Source organism: Mesoplodon densirostris, chromosome 15 (assembly GCF_025265405.1).
Source record: "Mesoplodon densirostris isolate mMesDen1 chromosome 15, mMesDen1 primary haplotype, whole genome shotgun sequence".
Taxonomy (NCBI): domain Eukaryota; kingdom Metazoa; phylum Chordata; class Mammalia; order Artiodactyla; family Ziphiidae; genus Mesoplodon; species Mesoplodon densirostris.
This window is the reverse complement of record NC_082675.1, coordinates 89,260,445-89,284,037: the sequence shown is the minus strand read 5'-3', so window position 1 is coordinate 89,284,037 and position 23,593 is coordinate 89,260,445. Positions and strand designations below refer to the sequence as shown.

General features: G+C 40.7%; 1 protein-coding gene across 4 annotated transcripts in view; it reads right to left on the bottom strand.

Moving 5' to 3' along the window:
* The window catches only part of ATP9B (ATPase phospholipid transporting 9B (putative)), a 208,748-nt gene that overhangs the window by 166,914 nt on the left and 18,241 nt on the right, over positions 1–23,593 (bottom strand). For 3 of the 4 annotated variants that reach the window (XM_060118550.1, XM_060118553.1, XM_060118552.1), the window contains 3 exons: positions 18,388–18,538; positions 15,784–15,897; positions 7,151–7,259 (listed from right to left, as the gene is read on the bottom strand). In XM_060118550.1, the coding sequence (XP_059974533.1) occupies positions 7,151–7,259; positions 15,784–15,897; positions 18,388–18,538 (374 nt within the window). The remainder of the gene's footprint in view (positions 1–7,150; positions 7,260–15,783; positions 15,898–18,387; positions 18,539–23,593) is intronic. The other variant, XM_060118551.1, reaches the window with a different exon arrangement.

Genomic DNA, 23,593 nt, shown 5'->3' with positions numbered 1-23,593 from the left:
TAAAAGAAATAACTAAGGGACTTCCCTGGTGGCGCACTGCTTAAGAATCCGCCTGCCAACGCAGGGGACACAGGTTCGATCCCTGGTCTGGGAAGATCCCACATGCCGCAGAGCAGCTAAGCCCGTGCACCACAACTACTGAGCCTACGCTCTAGAGCCCACGAGCCACAACTACTGAAGCCTGCGGGCCTAGAGCCCGTGCTCTGCAACAAGAGAAGCCACCGCAATGAGAAGCCCCCGCTCGCCTGCTGCAACTAGAGAAAGCCCGTGCGCAGCAACGAAGACCCAATGCAGCCAAAAATAAATAAATAAAAATAAATAAATTTATTAAAAAATAAGAAAGAAATAACTAAGATATACTGGAAAACAATCATCACAAGCTGTATGAAGAATCCAGCAGCACAAAATTAATTCAAGTTTCATTTCTAAATATCAAGTTCCATGTTAGCTTTAGGTTTAAATTTGGGAAATACACTAATAGTGGTTGACACAACTTAGTCCTGCTGAGATCCGGCGGCTGATGAAAACACAAACAAATAAATGAAGACTTCTGAATTGATCCTATCTGCTAGAATACTGACTGCATGAGTTCTTTAAAAAGCTTAGTTCAGGACTTACCCATGTTTGAATCTCATCAAGTTATCATGGTACCCAACACATAGTGGATACTTAGTAAATATTTGTGGAAATGAATTGTGAACTAGCCATCTGGATGATTACAAACAAGGTATACAATCTATACATGACTCCCTAGCAACAAGGGAAGAAAACAGCATTGTTTCCAATAATCCAAAAGCAGAATGGCCACACAATTCAAACTCTTTGCAAAAGCTGCCAAGAAGTAGGAAAATCTATTTTATTTTCTCTTCCTTGCCTCTGCCTCTGGTGCTATTCACTAGGAGATAATGAATAGTTCAAGTAGTCCTAAAGAGAAAGGAAGGAAGGTAGCAGCAACAGGTATGGAAAATTCCCGCTCAAGAAAAGCAGCTTAGCAGGCAATGAAATACAGAGCAAACTAAAAATCATTCAGTGTTCACTAAGGTCATATGCCAGAGCTAAAATATTCTCTGCTTCCAAACACAGCACCTTCAAGTCGTTAGCATACTTAACAGTGGAAGTGGCTTTCCTTTTCAAAAGAAAAAAATAACAAGACAGAACATTTTCTCAATGTATTTCTACAAGAATGTGCTTGAGAACTCTAAATATAAAAAGTTCACATGCTATAAAATGATACAACGAACTACAATAAATCACAGAAAGAAATCAATGCCATTCAAAAAATAAATTTTAGGGCTTCCCTGGTGGCGCAGTGGTTGAGAGTCCGCCTGCCGATGCAGGGGACACGGGTTCGTGCCCCGATCCCGGAAGATCCCACATGCCGCGGAGCGGCTGGGCCCGCGAGCCATGGCCGCGGAGCCTGTGTGTCCGGAGCCTGTGCTCCGCGACGGGAGAGGCCACAGCAGTGAGAGGCCCGCGTACAGCAAAAAATAAAAAAAAAAAAAAAAAAATAAATTTTAAACTACACTCAATAATAAGCACAGGGCCTCCCTGGTGGCGCAGTGGTTAAGAGTCCGCCTGCCGATGCAGGGGATACGGGTTCGTGCCCCGGTCTGGGAGGATCCCATATGCCGCGGAGCGGCTGGGCCCGTGAGCCATGGCCGCTGGGCCTGCGCGTCCGGAGCCTGTGCTCCGCAACGGGAGAGGCCACAGCAGTGAGAGGCCCGCATACCGCAAAAAGAAAAAAAAAAAAAAAATAATAAGCATACACATGCACTTTCTATGTACTAAATTTTACTTATCAATTACTTGCATCAGAATAACCTGCCACAAAGCAATGTACCACAGCTGAAAGAACACTGAATTTGAGGTCAGAGGGTCCAGGTTCAAACACGAACTGTGCAAAAAGGATGGCAACTTAGGGCAAATTCTTGAGCATGAGCTTCAGGCTTCTCACTGTCACTGCAGACCACACCAGCCACCCCTGGGCGGAGGTCATGTGACTGAGCACAGGGCAAGTGCTCTGACACACACAGGAGTCCAAACGCAGCTGTGGCTCCCGGCACCAACCTACATGGGAGATGTCGATTTCTCAGACCACAGGCAATGAGGACCAAGTTTTTTTAAAAACGTGAAGTTTCACTTGCATCTGAAATGAAACCACTGCAATTGCTTTTAGAGTATTTTGAATTCAAATATTACAGAATGGTAAAAGACGTATACCAGTCTGTCTTCCTCATCATTTTATACTGCTTTAGGTGAAAATGACATAAAGTCAGCCACTTTAAGGTAAATGATTCAGTGGCACTTAGTACATTCACAGTATTGTGCAACCAACTCTATCAAGTTCCGAAACAGGTTCATCACCACGAAGGAACCTCATACCCACTAAGCAGCTGCCATTCCCTACTTCCCCAGGCCACGGCAACCACAATCTGCATTCTATACCTATTAACTTACCTCCTCTGCATATTTCAAAAGAAGGACGTCATACAATATATGACCTTTAGTGTCTGGCTTCTCTTACATAGCACAGTATTTTCAGGGTTCATTCACATTCTATCACGTATCAGCATTTCATTAATTGTTATAGCTAAATAATATCCCAATATCCCAATGTATGAAGAGACCATAATTTGTTTATCCATCCATCCACGGATGGACATCTGGACTGTCATCATCACCTTTTGGCGATTGTATACAGTGCAGTGGTAACAGGGGTATATGTGTATTTGTATTTGAGTCCCTATTTTTAATTCTAAATTTATCTGGGAATATCTTAATTTTGCCTTCATTTTTCAGTGATAGTTTTACTAGCATAGAATTTTCTGTTGACGGTTTCTCCTTTTCCAATTTTAAAAACGTCACCCCACTTCCCCCTGGCCTCTAAGGTTTCTGATGAGAAGTCTGCAGGTGGCCCATCACCTCACTGAGGACCCCTTGTATGTGCTACGCCGTTTGCAGGGTGTGCTCTTGGTCCTGGCGTTTCAGCTGTCTGATGGTAATGTGTCTTAGTGTGGATCTCTGCATTTGCCCTTCTGGGCTTCAGTGAACTTCCTGACCGTGTAGATTTGCGTCTTTTCTCACATTCGGGGAGTTAATGGCCATTGTTCCTTCACGTCTTCTCTCTGCACTCTCTCTCCTCTCCGTCTAGGATTCCCATCACGTGTCCCTCAGTACACTTGATGCTACTCCACAAGTCTCTCAGGATCTGTTTCGTTGTCTTCATTCTACTTCTTGCTCCCCAGACTGGGTAATTTCAAGTGATCTAGGTTCAAGTTCACTGATTCTTTCTTCTGCCAGCTCAAATCTGCCACTGAAACTCTCTAGTGAGTTTCTCTCTTCATCTGTTGTACTTTTCAGCACTGGAATTTCTGGCTTCTTTTTTTTATTTATTTATTTTTTTTTTTTCTTTTTGCGGTATGCGGGCCTCTCACTGCTGTGGCCTCTCCCGTTGCGGAGCACAGGCTCCGGACGCGCAGGCCCAGTGGCCATGGCTCACGGGCCCAGCCGCTCCGCGGTATATGGGATCCTCCCAGACCGGGGCACGAACCCGTATCCCCTGCATCGGCAGGCGGACTCTTAACCACTGCGCCACCAGGGAGGCCCTCTGGCTTCTTTTTTTAAAACTTACATACCTTTACTGATATTCTCCATTTGTTAACGTATCATTCTGGTCTCTTTTAGCAATTGGTCCATTGTTTGCCTTAGCTTCCTGAGCACATCTGAGGCGGATGACGTCGTGTTTGTCCAGTAAGTCCAATGTCTGGGCTTCCTCAGAGACAGTTTTTGTTAATTTCTTCTGTGAATGGGCTACACTTTGCATGCTTTGTAATTTTTTGTGGAAAACTGGACATTTTGAGTATTATAATCTGGTAACCCAGGAAATGAGCTATTTCCCCCTCTCCTGGGTTTGTTTTGCTGCTTGGTATATGCTATAGCCATGTATATTTAGTGACTTTTCTAAACTATTTTTGTGACGCATGTATTCTTTGTCACATATGGTGACAAAGAGGGAGGGAGGAAAGAAGACAGACAGGAAGAACAGCCTCTCCCAGCCCTTGCAGGCTGTGGTTCTGTGCTGGGGACCCTGTCACTTAGCCTGGCTGTTTATAACTCTGCCTCAGCCTTCGCATCCGCCTGTCCTGAGCCTAGACATTGGTCAGAAGCAAAAGACCTTCTCAGGCCTTTTCTGAGCTTGCATCCAGCTCTGGCCCTGAATGTAGCTTTCAAAATTCCCCGAGCAAACAGGGGCACTTTGGATTCTCTCCCATCTTTTCCTGCCTGGAAGTGACACTCTCGTGTGTGAACCCCAACTAATCTTTGCCCAGCTACTCCGGCTGTACCCGAGCCTTACACAAGAAGAAACGCCTGCAGCTTTTCAGCCTTCCTGCCCTGAATCCCAGGTTAGGTGAAAGACAGGCGAGCGAACTGGGTCAGTCCTTCAAGTAGCCCCCAGACAGGTTAGACAGACAGACACAGTGCTTTGCAAGCTCGTCCTGCTCTGTGCCGTCCAGGGCCTGCTCTGTGCCCTCCACGGTCGGGTCCAGAGCCCAGACTGGGAACATGGCTGCTGCTGTCTTCCAGGTGGGTGCCATGACAGAGAGGGGGTGGAGCGAGGCAGGAGAAGATACCAAAAAGCTTTCCTATGATTTTTAGGAGGCCTTTTCCTGGATGCAACAACCACCTGGATGCTGTAAAGTCTGACTGTTTTCCAGAGTTTTGACGAAGTTAGCTCTGCTGCTTTCTGCTTGATTTGGGGAGCTGTGTACTCGGTCATGTTTGCTGACATCACCGCACTGTTTATTTGTGAATGATACAATTAGTGCCCAGAAACAAATCTCTGCTCAGCCCAAATTCCACAATGCAAAACAATTTAAAACATAAGCCAGGACCTATACTGTATTCCAAAACAGACAAACCAAAGTTACACCTAATTTACCTGGCCATTCTGGGGATTCTTTTCCCCAAAGCTAAAGCTTACCTTATTTTCTGCAACACACCTTTCCTCTATCATGCCAATACTTTAAGCATTAAAGCTTTTTAATAATTAATTTTTCAACTCAATTGAGAAAGAACAGTCTTTTCAACAAATGATACTGGGGCAACTTGGTATTCACATGCAAACAAGTGAGAAGCCATATCACATACAAAATACTAAATGAAAATGGGTCACAGACCTGAGTGTAAGAGCTAAAACTATAAAACTCCTAGAAGAAAACACAGAAGTAAAGCATAACTTTGGGTTGGCAAACTGTTCCTTAGATACAACCCCAAAACATAAGCGACAAAAAGAAAGAAACAGATGAACTCGGACTTCATGAAAATTAAAAACTTTTGTGTATCGGGGACACCATCAAGAAAGAAAAAATACAACACACAGAATGAGACAATATAGTTCCAAATCATATATATCTAACATGGGACTTAAATCCAGAATATAGAAAGAACTCCTACAGCTCAACAATTAAAACAGATAACTCAGTTTAAAAGCAGGCAAAGAATGTGAATAAACATTTCTCCAGAGAAGATATACTAATGGCCAGAAAGCACATGAAAAGACGTTTAACATCATTAGTCATTAGGGAAATGCAAACCGAACCCACAGTGAGATACCACTTCACACCCTCTAGGATGGCTACAGACAAAAAGAGAGACAAGTGTTGTTGAAGATGTGGAGAAACTGGAACCCTCTCACATTGCTGGTGGAAACATAAAATGGTGCAGACAATTATGAAAATAGTTTGGCAATTCCTCAAAAACATGGAATTACCGTGCAATCCAGTAATTTCATGCCTAGGTATATATACAAAAGAAACTAAAACAATGTTCACACAAAACTTGTACACAAATGTTCACAGCAGCATTATTTATAATGGCCTAAAAGTGGAAACAACCCAAATGTCCGTCCATATGATATATCATACAGTAGAATATCACCTGGCAACAAGAAGACGCTAAGTACTGGTATGTGCTGCAACATGAACGCACCTTGAAAACATGATGCCAAGTGTCAGAAAACAGTGACAACAGGCCACACAGTACATGACTCCATTTTTATGAAATGTTTAGAACAGGCAAATCCATAGAGATAGAAAGTAGATCAGTGGTTGCCTGGGGCTGGAGTGGGATAGGGAAGCGGCAAGAATGGGAAGTGCCTGCTAATAGATATTCAGAGCTTCTTTCTAGAATGTTAAAAACGTTCTGAAATTAGATGGTGGTGATGGTTTCATAACTCTGTGAATATACCCAAAACTATTGAACTGTATATTTTAAATGGATGAATTTTATGTTATGTGAAAAATACCCCAATAAAGCATAAAAACACTTTTTGGACAATTAAAAAATAATAATAATTCATTGTACAAACGTCCATGTATAAACAGAAGACATAAACTCCACTCTAAACTTCTCCATTTTTAAACACGCTGAGTCATTATGAATATCCATGTAGTTTTTCACTGTCACTTTCTACTGTCATCACGCTCACCTGTAATAGCTTCACCCACTCTCCCCCTAATACATTGCTTCTTTTCTACAATGGACTGAAAAGCCAAATAAACAACTCTCAAAAACATAAACTAGGCGAGGGTTAAAAGCCTTAAATGAAGGTTACAGGGAGATCGGCGCACATCAGTTACCACTTTGGACCAAGACTTTTGTTTTGGCTGCTCAAATCCCTCTTCCTTAAGTATAGTTTAAGGCCAAGATACCAGATGTCTGACCTTAATGACTGCGTTTAAAATATAAAGCAAAGAGAGACTTTAGAGAAAGTGATAACTACCCTTCACAGACAGTGTGTACACACCAGTTGAGTTTCACGTGTCTCCAGTACACGTGCATTATATACAAACTGTAACAGAGAGCACTCTAAAACTATTAATATTTATGTATATGTATGTGTGCATGCATGCGTTTAAGGGTTGGTGTATATATTAATATTCATAAACACATACATCCAAGCATCTAGAGAATAAAAAGCTACCCTGAAATTATATGCATTATATTATTATAAGAAAATTAATTAGACAACACACAATCGCATAATACTACTTTCAGTAACAAAATTAAGACGTTTTCTTACATTTATGTTAATTCTAAAATGATGATTATATTAAACAATGATAAACTGAATTAAAAGTGTCTTGCTCACCTCTTATTGTAAGCTTGCTGTATAGTTGTGAATTCACTTCCTTGTCTCGCTGAAAACGCCGAAATTCATCAATTGCTTCCCTCATGATAGTAACAGCCAAGACAAACCCCTTTAAACAAAATAAAACAAAGTATTTGAGAACACTGGACTTCAACAAAAAGGGAAAATTCTTTTACTGTTTAGCTTTACTTTTTTTCATTCAATTTATATTAGTTGTAAAATATACAATAAATGAAAACAAAGAAAAAAGACAAAAAGTATCACTACAAAAGGAACATAGTAATGCATAGTAAAAGATTTACAATTCTTACTATACCCCAGAAAACTTAAAAAATTCACACCTTAATATGTACTTCAAGCTAAACATCAGAAAATATTTAGTAACCCAAAGAAAAAGAAATTAATCTTCAATAAACCCATGAATTATATTTAGAACACTCAGGCATTCAAATATCACATTAACAAAGACTGACATAAAAATCTTATAATATGTGCACTTAAATCTTTCTGATAGAATAAAAGCATTTAGGAACACAGAACAATTCCCATATATGACACTTACACATCAACTTTCTTACATCATGCATCACCATGCAAGTGCATTTGAGAGCACAGGTATGGCCACAGTGCTCCTTTTCTCTCATTTTGTTAAGTAAAAACCTGAACAGATGAGTTTGATGCTATCGAAATAAAACTTCTGTATGGTTGTAATCTATTGTGAAATCTGTTACTAACACATGGCTAACGTCCATCTTTTTTAAAGGCTACACATGTATTTTCTGACACACAATACAAGAATATTCTTCAAGTCAAGTTCCCTATGACTAAACAGAGACCTCTTCAGTAGGCTTCATTTTAATGACAAACATGCTCCAGCATACCATGTAAATTACACAACACTGGATGAATTTCCATTTAAAGTACAATAATCTCTTATTCCAGGTTTTTTGGGGGTTTTTTGAATTAAAAGAACACCTTTGTTTATGGACACTGAAATTTAAATTTTATATAATTTTTATATGTCATAGCATATTATTCTGCTTTTGATGTTTTTCAAACATTGAAAGTTTAAAAACCATTCTTAGCCTTCAGGCTGTACAAAACAGAGGGAGGTCCAGATTTGGCCCATGGTTTGCCATCCCTGCTTCTATTTATTTTGAATTTAATTAACTAATTTATTTATTTATGGCTGCATTGGGTCTTTGTTGCTACTCGCGGGCTTTCTCTAGTTGCAGCGAGCAGGGTCTACTCTTTGTTGCAGTGCACAGGCTTCTCTTTGCGGTGGCTTCTCTTGTTGCAGAGCACGGGCTCTAGGTGTGTGGGCTTCAGTAGTTGTGGCACGTGGGCTCAGTAGTTGTGGCTCGTGGGCTCTAGAGTGCAGCCTCAGTAGTTGTGGCGCACTGGCTTAGTTGCTCCACGGCATGTGGGGTCTTCCCGGACAAGGGCTCGAACCCGTGTCCCCTGCATTGCCAGGTGGATTCTTAACTGCTGTGCCACCAGGGAAGTCTGCCATCCCCACTTTTATTGTTTTTTTAAATTAATTTTTATTGGAATACAGTTGATTTATAATGTTGTATTAGTTTCTACCGTACAGCAAAGTGAACAGCTCTACATAGGTATTTTTCTGTCTAACCAATAGGCTAAAGTAAGTAGGCCTCGGGAGAATGTTTCTTGTGTTTACTAAAGTGCAGTCCTCTTTAAGCAGTCGTGCCTGAAGGCTGGTGTGAGGCTCCAGGCTCAGTGCACACAGCCCAGCTCTCCACTCACCCAGTAGCCTTCCGTCTTGACGTTCATGGTACAGGCACCACCTGTAAGCAGAGTCACTACTGCTCTGTGACTCTCAGTGTCATCACGCATCAGCACCTGCTGACTGTGCTTCCCAGCACGCCTGAGGCCTGGACCACTCTCAGCAGCGATGTGGGAGCCCGGCCCAGGCCCCCTTGGTTCTCACGGCCGCCATCACTACTGGGCCAGCCCCCCGCCTCCAGCCTCATCTCCCTCAAAGTCATCCCTCCACAGTTCCCAAAGTATCTTCTGCAATAAAAATTTGACAGATGTGTGGCAAAATCCTCCTCCAGGGATGGGCCCCAGCAATTCACTGCCTGAAACCTCAACAGTGCCCACTGTTCACGCTCCTTCGCTAAAGCACAGCCTCAAGGACAGACCTCTAGCCTCATGGGCCACTCAATGCCACTTTTATCCTCCAACGCCAGGACACTAGCAGCAGGCTCCTGAAACACCATGACGTCTCCCATCCGGTCTTTGCCAGTGTCTTTCCAGTGGTTGCTAAAAGCACTATTTTAAGAAGTATTCCAAAGCTACTCTTGGAATCAGAAAGGGAAGCCATGAACAACAGTTGCTGGTGGGCCCCACCCGCAGAGAGGAAGGCAGGCACGGCACGTGCCAGGGATTTGCCATCACCGTGCTAAAGACAGCTGACGATGGGCAGAGTGTGATCCTCACGTAGCAGGACCTTTAGCACACATTTTTTTTTAGTAACAGTTTTGTTGAGATTAATTCACATACCCTAAAATGCTTTTAAAGCATGCATGTCACTTGTTTAGTTTATTTACAGAGCTGTGCCTCCATCACCACCACCAAGTTCTAGAGCATATTTATTTATTTATTTTATCGCCCCCAAAAGAAACCCCAACAGCAACCAGCCCCCATTCCCCCTCCGGTTCCCGCCCTGGAAACCACTAATCTACCTTCCATCTCTGTGGATTTGCCTATTACGGGTGATTCGGTAAACTCGACGTTTAGCTTCCTGACAAACTGCCGAACTGTTTTCTAGAGCGATTACACCAATTTTCATGTGTTTATTGCCCATGTGTATATCTTCTTTGGAGAAATGTTAATTCAGATCGTACACCCACTTTTTAACTGGGTCAACTTATCTTTTAATTGTTAAGTTGGAAGAGCCTTTTATATCATTCTGGATACAAGTGCCTTGTCAAATATGTGACCTACAAATATGATGTTACAAACACTTTGTCCCATTCTGGGTTGTTTTACTTTCTTGATGATGTCCCCTGATGCACAAAAGTTTTAGTTTTGATGAAGTCCAACTTACTCAAGTTTTTTCTCTTGTCACTTGGGCTTTTAGTGTCCAAGATCACAAAGATTTACTTCCACGCTTTCTTCTAGGAGTCCTACAGCTTCAGCTCCATTTAGGTCTATGATCCATTTTAAGTGACGCTTTGTGTACGCTATGGCAGGGGTCCAACTTCATTCCCTCCCACGTGCTGCCCAAACGTCCCAGCACCATCTGTTGGAGACTACTCTTTCTCCATTGAACCGTCTTGGTACCCTTGTTGAAAATCCATTTGTCATAAATGTTTATGTCTGGACTCACCACTGTACCCCTTGATCTACATATCTATCCTTCTGCCAGTACCACATTCTCTTGATTACTACAGCTCTGTAAGAAGTTTCAAAATGGGGAAGTATGAGTCCTACGACTTTGATCTACTTTTCTAGGTTGTTTTGGCTACCCTGGGACCCTTCCATTGTTGCATGAATTTTAGAATCAGCTTGTCAATGCCTGCAAAAGAAGCCAAATGGGGGGCTTCCCTGGTGGCACAGTGGTTGAGAGTCCGGCTGCCGATGCAGGGGACACGGGTTCGTGCCCCGGTCCGGGAAGATCCCACGTGCCGCGGAGCGGCTGGGCCCGTGAGCCATGGCCTCTGAGCCTGCGCGTCCGGAGCCTGTGCTCCGCAATGGGAGAGGCCACAACAGTGAGAGGCCCGCGTACTGCCAAAAAAAAAAAAAAAAAAGAAAGAAAAAAAAGAAGCCAAATGGGATTTTGCTTGGGATTGCACTGAATCTGTAGATCAGTTTGGAGAGTCCTGTCATTGTAATACTAAGTCTTTCAATTCTTGAACGTGAGACGACTTTCCATTTACTTAGATCTTCTTTAATTTTTTTCAAAAATGTTTTATAGTTTTTGATATGCACTTTAGCTAAATCTCTTCCTATTTTTTTCTTTTTGATGCTGTTATAAACAGAATTGTTATCCTAGTTCCATTTTCAGATGATCATTGCTAGTGTGTTGAAATACAAATGATTTTTGTATATTTATCTTGTACCCTACAGCTCACTAACTTGTTCCAATATTTTTGTGTGTGCATGGATTCCTTAGATTTTCCTATATACAAGATCATGCCATCTGCGAATAGAGACAGATAGCTTTTCTTCTTTTCCATCTAGATGCCTCCTATTTCTTTTTCTTGCCTAACCTAACTGCACTATTCATTTTACCTTCAATAAAATGTTGAATGGAAACAGTGGGAGTAGCCATCTTTGTCTTGCTGCTGACCTTAGGGGGAAGCCAGTCTTTTACCATTAAAAGTATGTTAGCTGTGCAAAGTACAAAATTTTAAGAACAAGAGATCTATATTATGACCAAGTATCTCCATACTAGAAGGAAGTATGTGCTCTAGGGACAAATGGCCAGCTTCTCCAAAGGTGGTAACTTGTCATGACAAAGCAGTGATGAAATAAAGTGGTCATCAAAGAAACTATAAGTTGGGGGCAGAGAAGTACTCTTATCTTGAATGCAAATTCATCATTTTATTAGAGCTAGGGTTAGCAAAGGTAAGAGAAAAATAAAACAAAATAAAAGCATCAAATATCAAAAAAATTAGCTTTAAGAAATTTCGTATTATCAAAAGCCTTAAAATTTATACACATATTAACCAAGCAGCTTCACTTCTAGAAACTTAGCCTAAAGAAAAAAATAAAATAAAATCAAGGATCCCAGCACTGAATATGAAAAAACTGGAAACCTGAAAGTCCAAATAAGAAATTTATGATACTCTTATATGATGAAATATTTTATTTCCCTAATTCAAAGATGCTGTTGATTTTAAGATACATCATTATTGGGACTTCCCTGGTGGCGCAGTGGTTAAGAATCTGCCTGCTAATGCAGGGGACACGGGTTCAAGCCCTGGTCCAGGAAGATCCCACATGCCATGGAGCGACTAAGTCCGTGTGCCACAACTACTGAGCCCGCGTGCCACAACTACTGACGCCCCCACACCTAGAGCCTGTGCTCCGCAACAAGAGAAGCCACTGCAAGGAGAAGCCCGTGCACTGCAACAAAGACTAGTCCCTGCTCACCACAAGTAGAGAAAGCCCGTGTGCAGTAACAAAGACCCAACACAGCCAAAAATAAATAAACAAACAAATAAATAGATTTATTTTAAAAAAAGGTACATCATTATTAGTTTAGTAACAGTCCTGGTGGGAAGACAATATCACTTTAAATACATAAACCGTTTATAAGTCACAATTTCAGTAACATGAAAAATATGCATCTATGAATCCAAAAAATACAGTTCTATGCAGCCACTCTTGTGTAGGAGAATATTTACTGTTACAGACTCATGTGATGGTGTGGAAGTAATTTCTTAAAACTCTACCTGTGACTGACTCACCTTGAGAGACAAGAGGAGAATGACTGTCAGGAAATACTTCATTTATACAATGAAGACAGTATTTTTAAAGAAGTGATTTTTATCAGACAGGCATATCAGAATCACCCAGACAATTGTTGGCAACACAGATTTGCTCAGGCCCTACCTGAAATATGTACCTTTACCTCTAATCTTCAGGGAACTGACGCCCTCCCCCGCCCCGACATACAAATGGCACTTAAACTCTCCAGATGAATCTTTAAGCCATAGGTTTAAAGGGTTATATTTAAGGGGTTATAATTAAAGGGTTATATTCTATTCCTATACAGCTAGGAATAGAAAATAGGGGCTAGAAATAACACATGAAAACCATAAATAAGTTTGTGCTTTCAGCATTAGCAAGTATATTTTCTATGTTCTAAAATTTCTGTAATGCTAGACTGCTTTTATTAGAAAATGGACAAAATAAACAGCACCTTTAATGAGGGCACACACAGCCTACAGAATTTCTGGCACAAGTGTGTAAGGAATTATACACAATTTGACTGATCATGCAGCAGCCTGTAATTGAGAACAATTAGAAACAACCTAAAAGTCTCCTTTCTCAAGAGGATGGACAAATCAATTGTGATACATTCACACAATGGAATACTTTAGAGGAGTGAAAAACGAATGAACTAGATATATATGTGTCCACATGGATCAGTTTTATAAATCAATGTAAAGCCAAAAAAGCATGTTACAAAAGGATACTTAGAGTAAGACAAATGTTACATAGAATTTTTAAAGCATGCCAAAACAGTGCATCTTGTTTTAATAATACAAACATAGGTAGCAAAATTATTAAGAGATACATAGCAATTTAATCTCAAATTCAGAATAGAGGTTACCTCCAATGAGAAGAAAAGTGAAAGAAAAGAAAGAAGGAAAAGTCACCTATGTTCCCTCTCCATGGCTGTGTGGCTTTAAAATCAACTTTTAAAACTGTGGTGTAAGCTTCAGTGTTCTCCCTCGTGTGACATACGCAACACACAGATACACGCCCCTATCCCATTCAGGATGAAATCTGAGCGCCCACCGCCCCTCCGGGCCCCCTTCCCACCGGAGTTGCACATCCACACACTCCAAGGCGCCCAGACCTTGTGCAACTACTGTGCCCTCTGCCTGCAACACCTGCTCTGCACACGGCCCACTCCCTCCCTCCTATCATCCAGATGTCGTCAAATGCCACTCCAACAAAGGCAACTTCCTTAGCCACTCTATTAAAATAACCCAGTCATTCTCTACCCCCATATCCTGCTTTACATTTTCAGCTTCACGGCTGCATGGCAGGCTTCCTGGCATCACGGATCATTTAAATTGTCTTTCTCCCCCAGAATATAAGCTCTGTTAGGACAGGGTTTGTCTTATTCACTATTGAATCAACACTGCTTTGACTAGTGCTGGGCACAAATGAACTCAGTGGGGGCTGAGCAAAGACTTGTGTATTTCATTCCATACATATTTTAACATGCTTTTCCCCATTTTTCTAATATGTACACCTTCAGTGTTATTCAATACTTTTTCTAAACATCATTTTCAAAGGTACACAGTAGCTCAGTATTCCAACACTGCATGGCATACGGCACAGTTAAACAATCCAGTGTTAGACATTTGACTTTTCAAATAATGTTGTCATCAAGAATAACAGGGCTTCCCTGGTGGCGCAGTGGTTAAGAATCCGCCTGCCAATGCAGGGGACACGGGTTCATGCCCCGGTCCAGGAAGATCCCACATGCCGCGGAGCAATTAAGCCCTTGCGCCACAACTACTGAGCCTGCGCTGTAGAGCCCGCGAGCCACAACTACTGAGCCCACACGCCTAGAGGCCGTGCTCTGCAACAAGAGAAGCCACCGCGATGAGAAGCCCACGCACCACAGAGAAGAGTGGCCCCCACTCGCCACAACTAGAGAAAGACCATGCAGCAACAAAGACCCAGAGCAGCCATAAATAAATAAATATTAAAAAAATAATAATAATAGACATTAGTAAAGACATTCTTTAGACTCTGTGACTGATCATTATTGCTTTAAGATAAATTCCTCAAATGAAAATGCTGAATCCATTTATAAGGTATTTTATATATATTTCCAAACTATCCTCCAAAAAAGGCTACACAGATTTACGTTTACACAACAGTGGATGAGAATCACAGCTTTACATCATCAGCACCAATGTCTCTGTCGATCTGGCGAATACAATAAGTGGAAAAGGTATTCATTTATTCAGTAATTTTGTATCTAGGTTACACATAAGTTGCTTTCATTGCTCAGATCCACGCCACCCTGAAGTCCATGTGAACAGGAAGCGCAGAGGGACTTAAACTGAGCCCCTCTTCCGGACCTCCCGCCGCACCTGAGAGCACAGCCTCTAAGGCGGCAGGGCTGCATGAAGCAGAACAGATCCACTGGAGAGCAGACGGCTCCCATCTCCAGCTCTGAGGGCGGGAGACCTGAGCACCGCCCTGCCCCCTCGCCACAGGCATCACCTCACTCGCCATGCTTTCTTGCCCAGATCACTCTGGTGACCGGCCCAGGAGGGAGCACACCAAAGGGAGCAGCACCTCCTTCTAGGTGAAAAGAAGGAAGGAGACATACCTCTTACCTCTGTAAACTGAAAAGCAATGAAAACTACCTGCAAACAGTATAAAACTATCAAGATAGCATGTTTGAAATGGAAATATTCAATGACAAACATCATTTGCCTTTCCAAAAATGTCACACCCCAAGCTGTCGACCAGCAGCTGTCAGACTTCACTGAGATACTTCAGAACTGTCGCCATCAGGCAGAGGGAAACGCTGCCCATCCATCAGGATGTCAGAGGTGCTGAGAGGACTCGCACAGGCCTGCCCCATCTCTCCCAAGAGCTCCTCCAGTATGGGGCAGCAGGGCTGGGGACACACAGCTGCCACCCGAGGGCCCGACAGAACGCCCAGCCCCACCAGCAAAGGTGCTCTGTAGCGTCTCCAGCCAACCTAGCGTAGCACGCTGCCCTCACACTCCTGTGGGGCTGCAGAGGACGCTGTGAAACCGTGTAACAAAAGTCCAGTGACACACAGCAACACATCACATTTCAAGAATCCGACTGATTTATCTTTTAACCGTCTCCACACTTAACGCTATATTTTAAATACTTAATAATTTCGCTTAATTTCAAAAATCTTTTCTTTTTACCAGAGGAGCCCAGTAGGTGTAGAGATAGCCTATTTTCAATGCTGGCACAAACTGTGAGCAGGATACTACCAGAAAATAGAGATTCAAGAAAAACTTGAATTGTTCATATAAAACCTAAAAAGAAAAAGAAAAAATTAACATAATCTCTTCACGGAAAATCTTTCATACCTTAATTAAATAATTAAAATCAACATAATATCTAACTGTATTTCCATCAAACAGTGAAAATATGCCCTGAGCCACAATACATTAATTTTGACAATGGCTTTCCAATAACTAAATCACAAAAAAGAGCTAAGGTTACCCCAAATTATATTTAAAATAAACTGAAAAAAAAGACAATTAGGACTTTCAACTATGTTAAGTGTCCTCTAAAAGTTTCTTATTTTCTTGCATGCAATTTTCCAGGTCCCCACACTCATCTTCTATAAATCTTTACATGCACACCAAATGAGACAGCAAAGCCTTCCCAATGTTAGTACGTCAGTTAATATAGATCTACAAACGTATCTCTTCGTATCAACGCAGAAAATCTTACGGAAAAGTGGTGCTAACCTTGTATTTATGAAATGGTAAACAGTAAAACATGATAGCCATGTTTTCTGAATGTGGACATCTAGGTAGCTTTACAAAGATCGAGTGAACAAGCAAATCATGTACAGGTATGACTTCACACACACAAAAAAACCTACTTTAATCTCCTGTATTTACTTCCCTCAAAGTATAAGAAATGATAAAATATAAAAATATGTAAATTACAGACCCATTTTCAGGAAGACAGCTACCTGCATATTCTTTATATGATAGCTGATATACCATAGCTGACCTTCAACACTACAATTACAATGAAACTTACAGACTGGCAAACTGCCAATCAAAATCTCCTGGGATGCCATTTTTTAATACAACGTGGAAGGCACAGAACTTTTAACAAGGGCAGAGCAATGCGTTAAGTACTTACTGTTGACTTAAAGAGTCTGGAACCACAGATTTTATATAATGAAGTTATACACAACATCACACAGTTATGTGTATGACTAAAAAAATCAGTTACAGCGATAACACATTTATATTCATAATCATGTTCAACTGCTGTCTAAAAATGTTTTGAATCATTTCATAAATTAATCTTAGCGGGAGAGAAAACTCTTTTTCCTCAGTGATTTCTTTAAAATCTCAGTTAGCATAGATTATATCTACTAGCAATTCAGAAATTGCCATTCGTGCTAAAAACGGCATAGAATTCTTACTGTGCAATTATCAAATGTTTCTAAAATACTACGCTTTAGATGAAAGGACTAATTTAAGAGACAATCTAAGAAAAAAGTCATTCCCACGGTAACAGCTGTACAGACACATCAACAGGTCTCTTCCGGACAGCCATCCTGGTAGCCACGTGAACTCACTCGGAACAAAACTAAGCTGCACGATCCACTTTAAACCACTGCAATCAAGACTTTATTGTCTGCTGAGTGAAATTCTGGGGGGCTTTAGGAAAATGTACAATACTTAGCCAATCTGGGAGTATTTAATAATTTAAACCTAAGGAGAAAACAGTAGCTTCATTCAATAAAGTTGAGAATATTTATCTGCCTGAAAGAGAGTTTACACTTTATTGTCCTAACAAAAGATCAGTCTTGTAATTATGAAGCCATTAGTTTTGTGTGTTTTAATAAAGGAGCATATTAGACATCAAGCATCTGACAACTATTGGATGGATGGGGGTGGTTGTGAGGGCTGATCAATGCCCAATATAAAGTCAGCATGGTTATTTAAATAAAAACATGAAAGATAAAGCAGCCCTCATTTCACATAATCAAGAGGGGTTTTTGAAAAATAGCATAAGAGCTAACACCTAGAACATATCAAAAACTTTGATACTGGAAACATAATCAGTGCCAGCTTTCTTTTGCCTTTAAAAAGATAAATAAATCTGTCTATTAAAATAGGGAATGATGCATAAAAGGCAAAAATAATTCCACTATTCTAAATATATATAATCTCAGTTTTATAATTTAAGCCAGAAATATCACTGGCAACAAAAAAAGTAATAAATATTTAAACTTCAGAATTTAAATTTAGCATAATACCTAATTAAAGATAACTACTGATATAACAATACAACAAGGCCTGAAATTTACAATGTGAAGTAGAAAAGAAATCTATAAATGCTTATAGATATTTTGTTATGGAGTCATGTTTGTGTAAAAAGTCATTTTACTTTCACTGTGACAGCCTTGGCAGGCTTTAAACATTAGATACATTCCACTTTTCCCACCAAACAAATTCCCAGCCAAGCAAAATTTATGACTTATTTTCTGATAATTTTATTTAGCTTTACTTGGTTATTTCTACAATAATATAAATGTGATGTTTATCTAGAATTGAAGGCAATAATCAAACTATAAATTTTCTTGAGTTGAACCCTTATCATGTGGCTATTACAAATGCATATGAATTACTTAACAATTATTTGAAACACCCATGGTTCCAAAGCAAAAGGACTCTGATTTGGATACAACAGAATTAATAAGGGAAAAAAAATGAAAACAAAGTTAGCAATCTCTGATATGCAGTCTGTTTTCAAGAATTTAACAATCTTACCCCAGGTATAAAGGTAAATACATTGTATTTCTGATTTTTTATAGAATTTCTGGGATGTTTTTCTTCACACTTTTCCGGATATCCAAGCCACACTGTACGAGCTTTCAATTCTCTCTTTCTTTGACAAATATTTATCAGCCAATCACAGCAACTGCATGAAACAAAAGATACATATTGCATATGCTTTTTCAAAAGTTTTTGAATTAATTCTACATATCTAGAGCCAATACTGATTGTTTCTGTATTTACCAGACACCAATAGCATATCTACTGTTAATCTGTGAGGGTTTTCTTAAAACAGGTCAGCTATACTAATTTAAATTTGATATGAAGATACTGAAGGAGCTTGAATAAGTGTGCAATGACTCCTAGAACCTCAGGGAAATTATCTTCCCCGTTTAGACCCTCTTATTGGCAAAATAAAACCATTAACATTCTGAAGCAGTCAATGCTTTACATGCTGAGAAAAGAATCGCCATATGTTATCAGTAATTATGGGTAATTCTCAATACACTACTTGGTGATTCAGTGATAAAGGTTCTCAGACATCAATTAACTAGGATGTGACCCACCCCCTTGTCTTAAGCAGTCACTTTTTTCCTCCTTTAAGTGATGACTTTCCTCCTTTAAGTGATAGCGTTAATATAAAATTAAGACATATGGCTCAATTCAGTACTTAGAAAGGATACCAATGTTTAATGGACTATTCTGATGGTAATAAAAGCTTGATTGTATTTCCATGTGGCTACCTTCATCTATGCAATGAAGATTTTAATCGAAGTCTACCCTGCTCCAGCCCCGCCCAGGGTTCCAGGAGCACAAACTCTTCTCCTTCCTGGACATCCAAACCACCACATTTGAATAGAGAGTATAAAGTTTCTAGCGGGCTAACTTTTCTTAAAATACTTCAGAAAATGATGAAAAGGTATCACATTCACCTCTATTAAGCATAAAATAATCCTGAATTTAAACTTCAGTATTAACAATTCAGTTTAATTAAAATTTCCAAAATGTAGAGAAAGACTCTGAAAGGTTTGCTAAGGGAAGGGAAGTTATTAAACTTCATCTTCTGAATGTAGCCAAGGCTAGAACTGCAAGCCAGAAGGATAAGGCAGAAATTCCTAACTTCACTTTGTGACAAAGCTCGCTCAAAAGTTAACATGAAATTCTGCATGATAACGACAGCCTTAGAAGGTATGATTATAAGATGAGGTTGACCCCTCAGGACTTATGTGTCAAATTCACTGCATGTCTTTCTTCCCTTTAACACACTCAGATGTGTTACTTTATAAATCACCCACAGCAGCACCCTGTATGAGGGAATACATTATGTCTTTAAACTGAAATCAGTATATCCCTACTAAGTATCCACCTAGTTCTTGGCTGTGCTCAGAAAACCTTCATCCTGGAAGGACAGGGCTTTGCCCTTGGAAAGCTGCCCTGTCCTCCTGGCGTGGGCGCAGCTCATCACCTGCAGGAGTGTCAGGCTCTGCCGTCCTGAGGAGCTACCCCATGGGGGGGGGGGGGTCCAGGAACGCCAAATGCATACCAAGCAGATCAGCTCTAAAACATTCCCCGCACCCCGTCTTTTGGTTCAATTGGAGCAGACAAAGAAGACCCAACTTTCCAAGAGCAGAAACTTCTTATCACTGCTTGCCATCACTTTTTAAAAAACAAATCAGAACGGAGAGTGTCTCCACACATAAAGCATACTTTTAAATCTCCAACAGTTATAAATCACAGTATTATTAAAGGATTTAAGATTGTCAAAATAAGCAATAAGCATTCCCATCCTTACTGTTTGTTGAGGGGGAAGGGGACTGGTCAAGTAGATCTCAGTCAATATTGGTAATATTTTATCTTGTTTATGCTTGTATGAGACAAAAATTAAATAAGGCTTCAAATAAAATATAATAAGCTTCAAACTACTATTTCTCACCTTCCTGTTGCTTTTACAGTAGGACCTGGATTGCCTCCAGTCCAAGCTCCCTCACCAACACCCACGCGGAACCAAACTGCCGGACCCGCGCCTCTCCTTGGGGCACCTCCCCGCAGCCAGGAGGGAGGGAGGGCGCGCACCGCCCGACTCTGTCCAGTTACAACACCAACTCCTCGTCTCGCACCCCCGCAACTACACTCACAAACGCCGAACTCCCACACGGTACACAAGGGAAAACCAGAGGCCACAGAGGTCAGTGAGCGATGTACGCGCAACAACTGGGCAGGGCTGACACAGAGCCCGGACCTCAGTCCCCACTCAACCCCGTGTTCCTCCTGCCGCGAGAACAACAGGCAGGCCGGCTCCTGCTCATCTTCACAGACGGCCTGTCCTGAGCATAGCACACAGCACGGCAGCCATTCAACAGATGACGGAAATAAAGGAAAAATGTATGAGCAGGCAACAAGACTCCATGGGAAAAGGTCATGCTTTTGGAAACGACTCCTGGCAAGTGGCGCTGGGGTGGTCCCCTGGTCTAAGTCTTTGTTTCCTCATCCGCAGAAGCGCTGAGAGATTACAGGTGACACGCTCTGAGCTCCTGGCACAGTGCCTGCCACAGGGGAAGCATTCAGAGCTCTGCTGTCACTACGCTGCCTCTCGCTGTCACATTCAAAACGTCTCCAAACTTATAACACTAATTGGCACAAGAAGTTACTGTCCAATAAAGCATCCATTGGCCACATGTGGCTATTTTAGTGGGAACCAATTAGTATTAAGTAAAATAAAAAGTCCAGTTCCTCAGTCACATTATCCACCTTTCAAGGACTCAACAGCCACCTTGTCCGGTGGCTACCATATTGGACATCACAGATCTAGAATATTCTCAGCATCCCAGGGAAGCTCCGGAGCAGGGCTGGGACACACAGCACTCTGCAGGCAAGCACGGCGGCCAGGACGGCAGCCCTCGTGTGTGCACGCTGCCTTCAGCACTTCAAATGCAGCAAGAATCCTCCAGGAATGTATTCAGATGTCAATTTTTCTCCTGAAACACATAATTATCTAATCTAATGGTTTAATGTGCAAAAGTCAGACAAGTCTTAAGATGAAACGGAGGATAGCCAAAGCTCAGGGTTTGAAAAAATATAAATAAGACTTAGGAAATGTGGATTTTCCAGAGTTTAGGCTGGTATCGACATATTCTACAGGCAAAAAGATCTATAAATGCAAAACCACTGTCTTCAACACATGACACTGTAAACATTCGCTAGAATAAAAACGTCAACATCTACACCACTGTCAGCGGCACGTGAAACGAACATCCCATTAACTTTCAAAGCCCCATACTCTAGAAACTAAATTAAATACCAGGGGCTAAAAACACATATTCAACAGTTCCGTTTTTCTCTATAACACTGTATAGAAAAAACTAAGATTCCCAGACTTCCAAAATGTAATTAAATTATTCATAACACTTTGCTCCTACTATTACCAAATAAAAATCTTATTGTTATTTCTTCATGCAAAGACAGAATGAAGCAGTGGTTAGGGAGCCACTATTAAACCACCCACTATTCCACAATGTTAAATGAATACACAGTCTCGAAGTTTTAAAAGCCTGGGGCTCCGCCAGCATTGCCACCAGAGTATGCAAACAGAAAATATGACCAGAAAGAGAAGACAAACCCCCCACATAAAGAAAATACTTGTAACCAAAAAAGTATGTGTAAGTAAGCCTTGTGGAGCTGTAGAGCTAAGGGAGAAAGTAAAACTATGGGCCATTTTTGAAGGCAAAGTAGTAAGAGTAAAACATACTGGTAAATACCGGTAAGTGAGAAGGAGATGCAGACGAGTCCCTGGAAGAAAGAAACCAGAAGCTTTACCCAGGAACAGTTCTATGCGCACTGCACGTTTCCTCAGTTAGTCAGTATTCAGAAGACACTTTCCCATTTATATGTAAATCGCCTTACACTGTCAAGTCAAATTGAAACTAAATCCAGTAGTGTACAAACTATACTTTTTTCTTAAAACATTTTAGGACTAGTAAGTTTTCGCAAATGCCTCTACAATCAAAGTAGTACTCCAATACTAAATAAAGCACATCGTTATATACCAAGATCCTGTCTTGTAAAATTTTAAGGGGCCATAATTAAATAACTTCCAAAATTTAGGAAGCCTCCTTCCCAAATAAGTAAATATATATATATATATATATATATATATATATATATATCTCCAACAGGTACCTTTGGTTACCAAGCCAAAAGCAACACAGCACTCATGTCCTCTCAAGAGTCAGCATTTTCCCATGCTTCTGCACTCCAAATGTGTTGCAGATTAACTGAAAGTGTAGAGGCCATTTAGGACCGGGAACAATCCTAGCATTTGATACCCCCCCTTCATATGGAAATGCCATTCAGGGGTTCCACTTTCATAGGGACAAAGTGATTTTTGATAGCAAGTGAAATGTAAACCTCGTGAGAAAGGCATTACTGTCCCCCAGAACTACATACCGGTGTGCGTCACAGTAACCCACGTGGAGGACACTCAAAGGTTTAGAAGACAGATTACAGAAAAAGGTTTTTCAGAGTCAAATTTTTCAGAGTTGGAATTTCTGCCAAATAATAAAAATGAGAAGGCAGGTCTTAAGCCATGAAGAAATTAAAGCCTACTCAATCCCAGAAGAAGAATAGTTTAAAAATAAACCTTACTACTCACAGAATCTACAAATAAAAATACAATGAAATATCTGCAACCCATTAATATCATTTGCTATCTATCTTTACTACAATATTCACTAATGTTTTCTTCTGCAATTAAACTAAGTAATTTTATATACCTTCTACTCTTTGACCCATCGCCTAATAACCTTAATAACACTGACTTTTATAATGCCCGGTATTTAGAAAATAAAAAGGTTAGCAAATATTCAAAACTGGAAATTTATAAGAAATAAAGAAAATAAGACCCATCTAAGTTGCTAACTGTACAGTTTGTTCTGTCAGGTGCAGTTTTAATTTCCATAACAATTTCCTGGTGTAGTGGATGCACACTGAACAAGAAGTGTGGCCATGTCTCAGGTCACTCGTCCACATGGAAAGAGACACTCGTGAGCGAAGCCACCACGACGGTTCGGTCAGCTCTGCCCACATGATCACCATTTACTAAGATAAAGACTTTATATACGTGTCGAGTATATATTACTGAGCTGTTTTAATATCCCCAAAACATGTTAGTTTTTGCCACTAACACCTAGATTTTCAAATATAT